Consider the following 15199-nt stretch of genomic DNA (forward strand, 5'->3'; position numbering starts at 1 on the left):
GCACTAAAATATATTTATAGTAGAACCCCAGCCAAAACTTGCTTTGTTTAGAGTGGAGAATGGGCTGGGATCTCCTATCTTGCTAGTTTTAATTGCTTTAATACCAGACATATGTAACTTTTAAAGGTTACAATCTGATTGTAACTTGTCATCTCCTTTAGATCTACTAATAGGTATGTCACACAAGGTCTGCCTAATAGGATACAAATTGATTGGATAGTTTAGATCAGTATTCCTGTTACTTTGCTTTGGTAGTTGATCCAAGGTTGATTGTACAATGATTGTATGGTAAGATTTAGGCAACGTACACGCGTGTAATGGTTCTCATCCAATATTGGGCCCAGGGCTGATATCCGACAAGAATATGGTGTGTGTACAGTGCTCATCGTCCGTCGTCTGAACGTCAGTTCAGTCAGACCGACGAATGATCGTAATGCAAGTAAAAGAAAGAGAGGTGCCGCTCCGTTATTCTCCCCCTTCTTTCTTCTCTATAGAGCGGAACAGCGCTATATGTACAGCGCTCGTTCATGCATCATGCAGTCATTTGTTGTTGGAAAGGATCTTTCACAAAAGATCCTTTCCATCGATGATTATTGCACGTGTGTACTTAGCCTTAAACTTGCATCCAGTCATTCAACATAATGTTATTTCAGTGTCTCTGTTAGGGAAATTTCGCTTTATCGTATTTTTGTATTGTCTGACCACCATTGACATAACCAAAAAGTTCGGGACTACTCTCACAATATTACATTGGCTAGAGGTGACCATATCCTTTAAAGCTGTGTTTTTCCCATTTCAAATGCTGATTCAGGACAGTTTAATAAATTAAATCTCCTTGGTAAATCACCGCCCAACTAGCTAGGTCTTAGGTGAAAACCCTTTGAGAAAACAATTATAGGTTAAATAGATGTCTGCTGAACCCTGACTGTAATGACAGTAATTGTGCTAATTACTGATGTGGCTTTCTTAATTATTTCATTAATATATCATAATCATTATTAATCCAAATCCCCAAATGTAACTCAGAGCTAATCACCACGTCACTACCTTTAAATTAAACTGGTATCACTACTACACTGAATTCAGAACATGCAGTTTATACAAATGTATCTCAAATCTATCTAAAAGCTTTTGATTTCTTTTCTCTTCTTTCCTTCTTTTATTATCCCAGGGTGATAGCCAAGTATAATCCTGGATTTCAATTCCAAAGTATTAAATAGAAAACCGGAATGTTGTTTTGCTATTTACAAGTCCTCAGAGACTTCTTTTGATCTGCAAAAGCCTTTAGACGTGTCTCCTTTAAGCCTCTTTAATTTCCTATAGTAGTTTAAAGTCTAGAATGTCTAGAGTCATATTTTTACACTCTTTTATGGGCAGCTAGCTTAGTGAAAATTATATATGTGGAGTTGTCTGAGCCTTTTCTCAGTAAAATAGTCATGTAGGATGAACGTTTCTCATTTAGCTAAAAAGATCATTTAAAAGATAGTTATAATAACCTGCAATGTTACACTAAATTCTTTATTCAGGGTGATTACACATACGTCAAATGCATTTATTTATTCCAAATTGTTTTCCTGCAAAAACCTTCTTTCTGTTGTTTTATTGCCGTGCGTATGTGTTCATTGAATATGTTTTACCTTACTTACTGATCGTCAGTACTGGAAGTAAGCAGAAATTCTACAATAGTGACACAACAACAAAAAAGTTTATAAAAGGTTGGATTCTTTGTTAGGATTTCTTTTTCTCTTTCTTGTGGACCTTTCCCCATTCTGCCAAAACTGAAAAAAAAGAGTTTACCTTATATTCAACTTAATTTATCATGTATTCCAGTCTCGATCTGTCAGTATAGAGTTTGCCATCCTTGGACAGCCCCTGTATGCTCCGTAGCTTCAACCCATAAGTTATATGGTGGGTTTTACATTCCAAAATTTCACCTCTGCTCTAATAGGTTAGTCACGTCATTATTACTTTTAGGAACAGAATCCTTTTTACAAATAAGCATCTTACATTGTTAAACCGATTTGATTTCACTTTCTAGGAGAGCCTGGCAGAAGTGTGTTGCATTTATATTCTATGATCCAAGCAGAACATAAGTTTATAACTGCGCGGTAAAAAAACCAGGAAGACTCTGACTGAGAGAGGAATTGCCAGTAGGCAAGCATTTTTTTTGGTTTAGGATGTACAGTTCTCCCATTGAACAGGATATGACCTGACCATGCATCATGGCTGCTTCTACCAATAATATACTGATAAACAGGGATATTTATGTTTTACACAGATTGCAGTAATTTGGTATAAAGGCGTGAAGAATCCCATATGGGAATTGGAAAACTGTTTGTATGTTATAACAGACTTGTATTCCACTTTAAATATACCAGTATACTAGTGTGTCAATGCTTCCCTACAAGAAGTTTGTCTGTTCATATGATACATAACACTCAAATCTAAAGCTGCAAATGAACTTTAGTAACTATTCTGACATCTACTTATTCCCCTTTGCTAAAACCTAATTTAATTACTTTGAATGGGAGTATTCACATTTCTGTGTGATACATTGTAGTATATAATCATTTCCTCAATGAATCACGGAGTTAATTGTGCTTTATTTGTCTTTCTAATCCTTTGTAATGCCTAATATGCATGCATAGCTATCAACTATGTTAGACATTTCCCCAGTTATTTCCTGTTATTGTAGTAAAATGCTGTTTAGACATTAAGCATGCCATCACAAAACTGAGTATATAGCCATTCTTTCACATTTTGACAGAGCGTTAGTGTATTTATTTAATAATTGTATTAGTCTGTACAGTTTGTGTGTTCAGGTTAAGACATGCAGTGTTAATCCATGATGCCAAAACAAATTCTGGTGGACGATTAGGTAAAATACAAGTGTTAGGTAAGCACACTATGCAGAATAAGAAAGGTTGTTCATCCAAATTTGTACTGAGAAAAAATATAGGCTGACAAAACCGAATTGTCCTTAAAATTCTAGTTCCTAGGCTGGTCAAAGGTTATGTTCACACCAGCCATTAGGTTGCGGAGCCTTTACAGCTTCCTCATACCGGTGACCCACTGCCTCTTGGGATAAGCTACATATAGCTTCTGCCAGTGACAGACCCATAAAGAATGAATGGGGCAGTACCAGTACCACTCTCTGCCACCAGCTGTCAAATGAGCAGACGCTGATTCTTTAAGTGACCAAACGACAGGCAGGGTGCCAGCCGCTGAGAGATGCAGAAGATTGCTTGATCCCAAGGCTGGCCTGAAACTTTCCTAAAATGCTTCACTATAAGGAGAGTCATTGCCCCTGATTCATCAAGCAAAATCGGATTATCGGTCGCGCATTCGTATTAGCGATCCGGAATCGTGCGCGATCGCGCTATTCAACAACTGAAAAAGCTCGCGCACGGAGCCGCGCTTATCCGACAGCTTTTTACTGGCGATCCGCGATCGCTGGCCGCGCGTACGTTCGCGCTTCCAGCGATCGCGGATTTCAATGATGAATCAGGGGCATTGACCAGAACATAGTGCAGATCAGGATATCTGACATTCTTCCGACATTGCTGGTTGCAAGCTTGTTCCAGGCCAGTGGTTCAGAGAATCTGAACCAGACACAGCCTGGCAAATAGCACTTTCAGAAAAAGTCAATAAATACAGACATTTTTTAAAACTACATACCAAAAATTAAGGACCTTTCCAAGTTGATTTTATTTATTGCAATGCACATATTCACTTTGACTCTGTACACAACAAGTAATGCCAGGTGCTTTTTTAAAAAAATATCATGTTCTATGCGATAAAATCACATGCTTAGTTTTAGGTTTGTTGGACTGATTTATTAAATTTACTGATCATTTTCAGGTGGAAATATTTGCTTTTCACATAATCAGATAATTGTAGTTTATATTATTTGTGTGTGAATCAGTAAATCAGCCTTTGTATCTCCAGCATCCATTTAGGATGGGCCATTGAAAGTGGCACAAAGGCTTGGTACATTACTAGGGATTTCAACCTTTTTGGGAACATATAGAGCTAGGCGGACTAATGAGCATTCTTGGAAGTGCTTTACTAAGACAGATCACTATTATCATTTTGCATGGAAGGGAAATCAGAATAAGAGTGATTTATAAAATGGTTTTGTAGCCTTTTTGTGGATTTGGCTAGACACTAAATGGTTCAGCATACCTCATGTGGGTGAATGTGGTTGAATACAAAGGAAACATTGGGTTTGTTCCTACTAACTAGTTAACTAACTTATTAATTCATATATCTATTAGGTAAATCATGTGAAACGTAGATCTGAAATTTCAACCGATTTACACAGAGATGCAATACGATAAAACATATCCAGCATCTATAAAATTGCTGTAGGTTGAAAAGTAAAACCTTTATGACTCCAAAATGACAAATTCTCAGGATCAACATATGCATCAGTTTTTTTTTTTTCTGGTTTGGAAACTTTATCTCATGTTGTACTGATTGTATTATTGTTTGTATGTTTATTATATATGTTGTATATTCATAGATTGTTCTGAAACACCAAGCAGCGGGCATTATTCCTGCTCATATTTATAAAATAGTTTGAACTTTATTTTGCCTTTGTAGTTCACAGCTGTGTACCCTGACCGTCAGCTCAAATCTTCATCAGTGACAAAATTTGGTCCAAATATGCCACTAACCATATTTTATATCTAAGTCTCACTGCAGGAGCACTGTTTTTGACATATGCTACAAATTCTACTGTTTTATTATTATATTTTTTTGCCAAATTTAATTTCTTTAATCTTTTTTTTCTTAGGTCAACCTTTCAAACTAGACCCCAAATCTGCACACAGGAAGCTTAAAGTTTCACATGACAACCTGACTGTAGAAAGAGATGAAACTTCTTCTAAAAAGAGCCACACACCAGAACGTTTTACAAGCCAAGGAAGTTATGGCGTAGCTGGCAACGTGTTCATTGACAGTGGCCGCCATTACTGGGAAGTTGTTATAAGTGGCAGCACCTGGTATGTATTAAGTATCAGTCCCTGGGATTGTATGCTTTTGGTTTTTTCTTTCCTTTTGTAATAGGCCCATACCATAATGAAGTAGAAATAATATTTGAACAGTAACACTAGCAGGGCTGGGTTTCCCTAAAGTATTTTACATACCTGTGTATCAATGTTTAGAGGAAATTGAAGATTTACATTTTTTTCTGTAAAACTTGCTCCTTTGGGTCATTTACTTTTATTGTCAACTGTACCAAATTTCTCCACTTAAAAAAAGGCTTAAGGCTAGTGGCAGTGATATGAATCTGTCTCGGACTGAAAGGCAGTTACTTTTTACATTGCATAAAACTGCCTGCACGCAGATGGTGAAGCCGTTGTGGGGCTGCACACAAAAATAATAATATGGCTATATGCTGTTCAGCCATCTAAACTGTTCCTGAGAAAGGAGAAATAAAAAAGTTAGTAAAGGTGACCATCCACCATAATATTTTGTGAATTCTCATTGTTATTTGATCAGTATATATGTACATCCAGATCTGAAAGACCTGGTTGTATGAGGTTTGCTTCCAATCCCATAAATGTCAAAAATGTTGTTTGACTATTGATTATCCGAAATATCATATAACTCTGTACCTCAGATGGCCATAGATAAGTATATGCCTCATCACTTTTGTCATTTGGTTGGTCATTAACAAACATTCTGCACCCACATACCTATTGTGAGGTTTTTACCAATTCAAGTTGTATTCATTTGCTACAAGTTCACATTTTTATTGTAATTTGAAGTCAGTGGTTGGCATTCTTGCCTCAGTTTCTGGGTTATAGCGCCAGTAACCACCATAGAAACAGTTTTCCATGGTGTTTATAAAATCTTCCTTGTGTTTTTGTGGGTTACCTCTGGCTTTCTTCTACAACCCAAAGCATACTGTTAGCCAAATGTGAAACTGATCAAATTGGCCTAATGTATGACTGGAACTGAAAATTCCAAGCTTCTCGTATTTACAACTAAAGAAATTCAGGATGGAAAATCATTAAGATGTACATTTTTCAGCATGATAAAAGGTATCTGCTATAAGCACATAATACTTTTTGTCATTGTGTGGCATCGTTAATTGTCCAATTATACTAATACATTTGTGTTGAGGCCCATGAAAATAGGCTCTGGGGTTGAATTGATTTCTTTAGTTTTAGAGGTATTTGAGATAATTCAGAATTCATTGATATATTGATTGATTGATATATAATTATTATATATGATTATTGATTGATATGTGCCTTGCTAACCTGTTTGGAGCAAACAAAAGCAGTGTCAAATGCACAGTGTCACAGTGCAGATTGGACCAGGTAACGAAAACCTTACTAGGTGACCTGCTGCCACTACCTCCTAAAGCTAAAATATACCTTCAGAACAAGATATTCTGAGCTTTATAATAAACATGGTTTAAATACCCCAACTCATTAATAATGTAAAAAAGGGGTGACATAAATGAATGTAGAACATTATAAAATGTCAATGCCCAAACACCATGAAACACAAGTCACAATTAATTATAAGTATATAATGCTTAGTGATAATGATATTTAAAATTTCTGATAATGATATTTAAAATATCTGTCCAGTACATGTTCTAATATATGTATTTTCATTCTCTGTTTAGGTATGCTGTTGGCATTGCTTACAAGTCGGCACCAAAGCATGAATGGATAGGAAAAAATTCTGCCTCTTGGGTTTTCTGTCGCTGCAACAACAACTGGGCAGTAAGACATAACAATAAAGAGATTCCCATTGAACCCTCACCACACCTCCGCCGCATTGGAATCCTATTAGACTATGATAATGGTTCTCTGGCGTTTTATGACGCGTTGAACACCATTCACCTCTACACTTATGACATTGCTTTTGCACAGCCTGTGTGTCCAACTCTCACTGTGTGGAACAAATGTCTCACAATATTAACAGGCCTTCCTATACCAGATCACCTGGACTGCATTGAGCAGCTGCAATGATTCATCCATGTGCAATCGGAACTTTTATTGAGCGCATTGATGCTTTTACTTTCCTTGGCTGAAGTTCAAAACAGGAATGTGTTATTGGTTATTTATGGTTTTTTGTCAACTATTAGATTTTTTTTTTGTTTGCACATTGATTTATTTGTCAATCTACCCCATCCTGCTTGTGGTGCTCACAATAGAATGTGATCAACTAAGTCTGCAGGTCTTGGATTTTTTCCCTTGGATGATCGTTAAAATGCCACCTCTCCAGGGGCTGATACTGCAAATAATATTTCTGGAGATTTTTTGTTTTTCTGATTTACAAATACGACTAAAAGCAAAAATTGAGATGAAATAATAATACTATTATGCATTCATATCGGGCTCATTAAAAATGTATACATGCTATGTTTTCATGTTATGAACCAACCACCATGACTTTTTAAAAAAATCTTTTGATGGATGTTTTGGAATAGTTAGGAGAAAATGTTACAAAACTACTCAGTTTATCACTGGTAATGGAGCAGAACAATATTAAAAGAGGTTTAAATGTATGCTGTATGCCCTTCTCATTCTGGTACTTTATTCCGCTAGGGGAATCGCTTTAGTTTACCCTCCAAAGTACTAAGCCCCACCAGAGACACTAACATCCACCCCCTGTAATCTGACCAATTATTGGACACCTAAATGTAAAGCGTTCATCAAGAAGCAGCTAAAAGATCAGGTGCAAGGTGAGTTGTGCTTTCCACAAACAAATGAGGGTGATACCTTGAAACCTTGTGTTTGGGGAAACTAGTTAAAATAGTTATAGGAACAGGTAAATCAATGATCTGATCAATCTACAGTTGACTCGGGACAATGGCACAGCAGAACCCAAAACTGGTTGTAACTGTCTATGACTTTACTGCATTTGTTGTCCTTGGTGTCCTAAACGTGAGTGTCCGAATGCACAGGTGAGTAATGAGAAATTCAAACAATGAAAATAATTTTTGCAAGCCGCTGAACAGTCTTTCTTAAGGGAAGTATGATGATTAGACGTTAAAGTGCCTTTTTATTATATATGATCAGGCAGTGTGAATCTTCAAGTTAGAAACCCCTGAATAATCATTCTTTTTACTTTTTTTATCTTAAAATTTGCTTGGTGTAGACATCTGAATACAAAACTGATACAGAACATGTCAACTATTTAGATTTAGTGTTGTGTGCTCCATTTTTATGTATCGGTAAAATGTAGTTAGCATTATGAACTTGGCTCCTTCAAAGACAGTGTACTTTTTAAATAACATTTAAGAAAAGTCTTTTAGATATTCTGTTTCTGCTCATTACCAAAAATAGCTGAGTGAAAACGTTTAAACTATTGAGGATAAAAGGTCTAGTAGATTAACAGTGTTCTAAACAACAGTAGTGATATATCATACCTCCAGACAGATATGAAGCTGACATGCTGCACCTGGCCAGTTGTCTCATTTGCAATGTATGAGGTTTTTTGGAATTTTAAAATAATCTCAGGATCTTATTTCTGCAAAGAACTCACCAAAACTCAACTTTTTTGTTCTTAATGAAGGTTTTTTTTATTCTCCTATTATTCATAATCCACAAACAGAACAGTTTGAAATTTCTTTAGGACACCTAAACTTAAAAAATAGGTTGCACAGAAAGAAAGTAATTTTCAAGTCTGTTGTTATGAGCTATATTCTAGCTGTTATTTTTTATAACATTTTAAAAAATGTCATATTAAGGTCAGCCCTAAAAAACTGTTTATCAAAGCTGGAAGGGATTCCCAAATTGTTGCAACACCATGAGTTGATAATGTGAACCCTTTTCGTGGTTATAACAGCTGTAAACTCATGTGCTGATATAGAGCTCCTAGATTTTCCATAGAAAAAAAGAACCAGTGGTTGATTTCCCCATCAGCACCTACCTAAAACTGAGTGGGTTTTTGACCAATCCACTTTTTAAAATATCAGATTAGGGCAGGTTCAGATCTGCCTTGGGATCAAACAATTCCACATGGCTGCCCGCAACTGGCACATTGCAGCCATTCAATGCCTCGCATCACAGAACTGTTTTTTAAAGAGTCAGCGTCTAAACATTTGACAGCTGGTGGCAGTGAAATGAATTAGCATTGTACGCTGCTGCCCCTATTCATTCTCAATAGAGAATGGCTTTGCAGTCTTTGTTGTCCTTGGTCCTTCGGAGAAGATACATGTAGCGTTTTTTGAGAGGTAGCGGTTCCCTGGCATTAAGAAGTGGTAAACGCACAACAACCTCATGACCAGAGTGAACATAGCCTAAGCCTAGAAGCCTTGTTTAGCCTAGAAAAATAAATGTGGCTTTAGAGAGCCATAAACAAACATTGGATCCAACTATGAAAGAATATACATTTACCATCAATGTTTGATTAAAAATAGTAATATATTGTTTCTATTAACAATTAAATTGAAATCCATGAAATCACTTTAAACGTAACAAGTCTTTTGAAATATTTAATCCCAGAGGAATCCTTAAAAAAATTTTCAGGATTCAGGATACCCTTGCTAATATTAATTTATTGATGGTCAGAAGTAAGATCCCCCCTTACTTTGGCAATCGGGGAAGAATGCTATTTCTGTGGTGGTCAAAATGCCACCCTTACAGGCAAATAAATTCATCATTGGTGTCAGGCTGCCAGCAGGCACCATCAGATAAAACGTCAATCAGCCACATCTAAACTCCTATCAATCTCTGGAGGAACCCCAAGGTTTCATGGAACCATGGCTGAGAATGACTGATTTAACATAACAGAGAACAGTAAGACCTTACTGTTATATCTGTTAGTAACTTTACCAGCTGTTCTACTGGCTCAGAATACCACATCAATTTTTCAAGCTTTTACTGTTATATTTGTGACTTCATGTTTAACCTTAATGCAGATCAGTCGTTTTTCATGGTTGGATTTTGGTGGAAAAAAATCAAAATGTGTTTAAAATTCAAAAATACATTTAGTCTGCCCTAAAATACTTGGATAAACCTTCGATGTTGTATATTCATACATAGACATTGTATATGTCAAATTTAAAAATAATGTTAATAGACAAATTCCAATGTAACTCACATAAATGTAAACATGCAAGTAAATGTAAATTATTTGGGATTTTTGCCCCCAGAAATGTTTAAAAGTAATTTCATGTCCTTTTCCCTTTGGAAGGTCTGAAAAGGGAGTTTCTGTTTGATGATAGACATTTTTATTGCCTTTGTTTTAGTATTATTTTAAGGAAGATTGGAATGAATATTGACTTTCTGAAATTGGTGCCTCGGCTGTAGTAAATCATTTTTGAGTGTCTGTGGAAAGAGCAGTTTAATGCACTTTGTTAACAAATTCGTTTTAGGTTAAAGGGTAACTACTTCAGAATACTTAGCAGTTGACTATGAAGGCACCAGTAAGTACTCGCTTTGCCTTATTTATATTGCCGCTATTAAAGAAAGCCCAAGAGCCGGATGTTTCCTATTTTATAGCATACGGTTCAGTCACTGTACTTTATCCAGTGTTCTCATCCTCAACTGCTGTTATCCATTTGGGGAAGGCATCTCTAGTTACATGGTTTTATGCGGGACTTTAATTTCTTGGCAATTCACCTTCAATGCACATTAGTCTGTGTCTATTTTACAGTCATCCGCCTTGTACCAAATGCATTTTCTTTATATTGTGCATTGTTTCTAATGTATCTCAACTTGTGGAACAAACATGTGAGAACATAAAGCAGATCCTTTAGGAATACCTACAATTCTGTGCTTGAAGCATGGGAAGACCACACGCTTACAGAATAGAAGTTGTGTATTGGCGGATAAATGTTGTTTATTACCAGTCAACAGCTCAAAAACTTTTCTGATATGAAGCAAAATGGAACCCAGCCTACTGTTGATAAGGACATTGAGTACCATAAAAATACCAATCCAAAAAAAAGGACATTTTTTTTAAAGGACATTTAATGAAGAAAAAGTTCTTCTGGGAAATGTACACTTTACTGGATTATAAAGCAAAACTGCGACCTAATTGCAGATCTGTATATGTTGTACACAGCACATTAAATGATCTGGTATAAAACTCATAGGACCTTTGACTCAATGTCAGCAACCAGCGTTGGTAGAATGGACTTCTCTTCTCTCAATGTCTCCGTTTTCTTGCTTGTGTGAGAAATTTGGAATAACACGGGTGTTGACTTGTTTTACATAATGCAATGTTGGGTTTATCTGTAAACAGTTTAGTTTTACAACTGTCTCTTTTACTATTTTGTATTTTAAAAAAAAACTGTATAATAAAAATCAAAGTTTTATTTTAAAGTCAACCAGTTTTTGTCTTTTCTTCTTTTGTCCTTTCTAGTCTTTCTTCACTTACAGGAGTACAACAGTTTCATCTACTTGGTACATTAGACTTCTGTTCAGTTGTCAATATATCTGCATTACTTAATGGAGAGGCAAAACTTAAAACTCAATATTACCAATCTTAACATTTTAAAAAAGCAAAATATATTTCTGAAGATGTAATGGTAGGGAGCAACCATTTCAATCACCAGTGGAACTGCAGGTTTTAGCATGTCCTTCCTGCCAATCAGTGTAAAAAAGGCATCTGACAGTGTAGAAAGAGAGTTGCGTTCCAAAGCAGTTGATGAACTTCTAGCTGCCCACCAATTAGTTGACCCACACGTCAAGAATGGGAATGCTTTAGATAGAAGTAGAAACAAGGACCATATTCTGCAACAAATTACAAAATTGTTGAACTGCATCTAGCATTCTGACTTTGATACCAATTTGTTGCAAACTGCATAATATTCAAAACACAATAAAGACTTTCTCAATGGACACTCAAAGAAGGCCTAAGAATATATCTTCTGGATCTTGTGCTGCTATTTTTCCAAACGTACAGGATAATTCCTGGGGCAACTAATTAGCATGTGTGTTTTTGGAGGCAGGGGAGAAACCAGAGTTCCTGGGGGGAAACTCAAACAAACAAGGAGAGAATATATAGTATCTGGTAGACAGTATCCTGATAGAGATTTAAACCTGGCACCCAGCGCTGCAGAGCCATCAAAGGATTTGACAATGTTCACACAATGAGCCAGAATTATTATTATTACACAGTATATATATAGCGCCGACTTATAAGCAGCACTTTACAAAGTTCATCACTTGTCACTAGCTGTCTCTCAAAGGACAATATACAAGGGGGTGCTGAGAAATTCCTGGCTTTGCCCAGAAAGAAGGGAGCCAGAGTTATGAAATACACATTTATTCAACATATTCCCCCTGAGACTGATGCATTTGGTACAGCGTAGTTGCAGCTTTTCTAGACCGTTGAAAGTCCTTTGGTCGGGCCTCAAACCAGTTATCATCAGCATCTTTGAAGTCAGAAATGTTCTCAAAATGTTGCCCCTTCTGGTGTTTCTTCAAATTCAGGAACAGATAATAGTCCGAAGGGGCCAGGTCAGGTGAGTAGGGGGGATGGTGGACCAACTGAAAACCCAGGGTGTTCAATATGGCAGCCACAATGTTGGACGTGTGCGCAGGTGCGTTGTCCTGCAAAAAAAAAATATCCCTTTGGTCAACTTTCCATGGCATTTCGTCTTAAATGCCTCTTTCATCTGGTCCAGGAGGTTAGCATAATACTGTCCGGTGATAATAGAGCCCTGAGGTAGGTAGTCCACCAACAGAATACCGTCTTTGTCCCAGAAAACGGATGCCATGACTTTTTTGGCCGATTTCTGAGTTCAGGACAATACTGGTAGAAGCCGCTCTGGCACCAGTTCTTTGACTGTTCTTTAGTTTCAGGATCATAGATGTGGAGCCAGGTTTCATCCTCAGTCACTGACCTAGCCAAAAAGTCCTGTGCAGCTTCAAAATGGGTCAAAATGGCTTTGGATGCTTTAACTCATTCCTTCTTCTGATCACTGTTCAATCATTCCGGCAACCACTTTACTGAACACTTGCACATGTCTAGGATAGTGGTTATAACAAACCCAACATGCTTCCGTGAGTATCCCATCAAGTATTGGGCTATCTTTTTTGCAGATATTTGCCGGTCCTCAATAATCAGCTCATGGACAGTATGGCAGGTTGCCGCGTCAGTTGAGGTTGCTCATTTTCAACGGTGAAATGCCCAGTCTTGAAACGAGATATCCAGGTTTTGACAGTGCTTTAGGATGGACACTTCTCCCCCAGTGTTTGTGACATCTCAGTGTGAATGTCCTTTGCTGACTTTCCCTGGAGAAACAAAAACTTCATGACAACCCATAACTCCAACAGCGGGAGACTTGCTTGTGCCTCTGCCATCACGGCTTCTCACTAAAGGAAAAAACTGTTTTTAGGAATTGAAAATCCCTGATATTTGCACAGTTACATACTAAGATATTATGCTGTCGAATGCCCCATCCTCATTCTTAAAATTTCATCTGGAAGGGGGCAAAGCGAGGAACTTCTCAGCACCCCCTTGTAAAATCTCCCTACCATAGTCATATGTCTTTAATACAGTCTGAGGTCAATTTTTGAGGGGAGGTCATTTACCCTAACTGCATGTTTTTGGAATGTGGTAGGAAACCCATGCAAACACAGAGAGAACCTGCAAACTCCATGCAGATAGCGTCCTGGCCGAGATTTGAACCTGGGACCTAGCGCTGCAAAGACAAGAGTGCCAACCTCTGAGCCAATAGTGCTGCCTAGATTTTTTAAAGCTCTCTCTGCAAGACTGGAAAAGATAGTCATGGGAAAGCCCAGGTGATCCAGCAAACCTGAATTTCATTCTTAAAGAGCTATAATAAATCAGGCCCATTGTGTGAATACTCACTTCAATTAGTTAGTCATGTATAGACGAAATGAGTTAAGGGATTTTCATTTCAAGCAATTGGATAATTAAAGTGACTCTTCACAAATTTTATTGTGTGAAAAGTTTCAAATACTTTAGTAAATTACCCTAAATATGTCAAAGTCTAATGCAATGTGCATTATCTGGTGTGATCAGCAGTTTTCACCAAACATGTCACAAAGCCCTATTCCCATTTTGATTACTAAGCTATTTGGGGATAGCTTTTATTTCAATGTTTTAAATCCCCTAATAGGTTCCCTTTGTATCCTGCATCTTGAGAACGTGGGTTTTTCGCTTAACTTAGAGATCTGTCAAATCTATTCTTAATTGTCTTGAAGGTAAAGGTTCCTAATTCTTGCAGGATTCTGAGTGCTTTATACTGTTTCTATTGCAAACATCATTACCAGATATTTGTTCAGAATCACAGATAGGGATCACTGACTTTCCAAATATTATTCCTTGTCTTTCCACCTGGTACACCTGCTTGGAATCTGGGATACTTGGATTTAAACACTTACATTTCTTTTGAAGCAGACCACTTATTCTTTATTAACCTGTCCAGAAGAAAGCTTAAATTAACTTTGAACATTTAGATTAGTAGAAGAGGTCATTAGAAGCACAACTGACCAATGTTGAGTCCAATGCTTAAGGTAACTACTAGTGGTCTGTGGGATGTACTGGAAAACAAGTAAAGCTTATGTTACAACAATAGTTCTACCAGTATTGTAATATTTGCAGATTCAACATAATGTGGAGTTCCAGTATTTAATATGCAGTATTTTAAATCAGAACTGAAAATAAGGAGCTAAAATGAACAGATAAGGTGCTAGTATTCACTTTTATTTGAAAGATTTTCTTTTTAGTTTTTTTTTTTTTTGCTCAGGTCATCTTGCACTCTCCCCTTCCTGTAATGGGACAGAGAAAGAAGAAGCAAAAAAGACAGTAATGTACTCATCTCTCACTGCTTCACATTTAAGTGTGCTTCTTGTCAGCACATGAATTGATTTGACTTCTTCTCCAGCTTCATTCCCTCAACTGTACAGGGACTGTAAAAATCTGATACCAAGTCAAATTCAATTTACAGTTACCCTGCACACATATAAAATTCATCTAATGATCTATAATTGATTACAAAGATTTATCAATGTGTTTCTGTAATATAAAAAAATAGAATAGAAAAATTATCAGAAGCATATGTAATTGATGTTCATGTATTTGGTACATGAATTAACGTTAAAATTTAGGTAAATAGAAAAAGACTCCACTTTATCCAATCCTGCATTCATAAACAAACTGTTGGATGTATTTTTACATACAGCTAGCAGAGTGCCTGCATTTGTATTGATATCAGCCTTCTGAAATCTTTTGTGCAACTCTACCTTAT

At 36.8% G+C, this 15199-nt stretch overlaps 1 protein-coding gene across 1 annotated transcript in view; it reads left to right on the forward strand.

Moving 5' to 3' along the window:
• MID1 (midline 1) overlaps positions 1–11305 on the forward strand; it is a 114657-nt gene extending 103352 nt beyond the window's left edge. Inside the window, exons 8-9 of the mRNA XM_072414707.1 lie at positions 4799–5006; positions 6647–11305. Of these exons, the coding sequence (XP_072270808.1) occupies positions 4799–5006; positions 6647–6995 (557 nt within the window). The 3' untranslated portion in view covers positions 6996–11305. The remainder of the gene's footprint in view (positions 1–4798; positions 5007–6646) is intronic.
• Positions 11306–15199: the final 3894 nt, after the last annotated feature.

Source organism: Pyxicephalus adspersus, chromosome 1 (genome assembly GCF_032062135.1).
Source record: "Pyxicephalus adspersus chromosome 1, UCB_Pads_2.0, whole genome shotgun sequence".
NCBI lineage: Eukaryota > Metazoa > Chordata > Amphibia > Anura > Pyxicephalidae > Pyxicephalus > Pyxicephalus adspersus.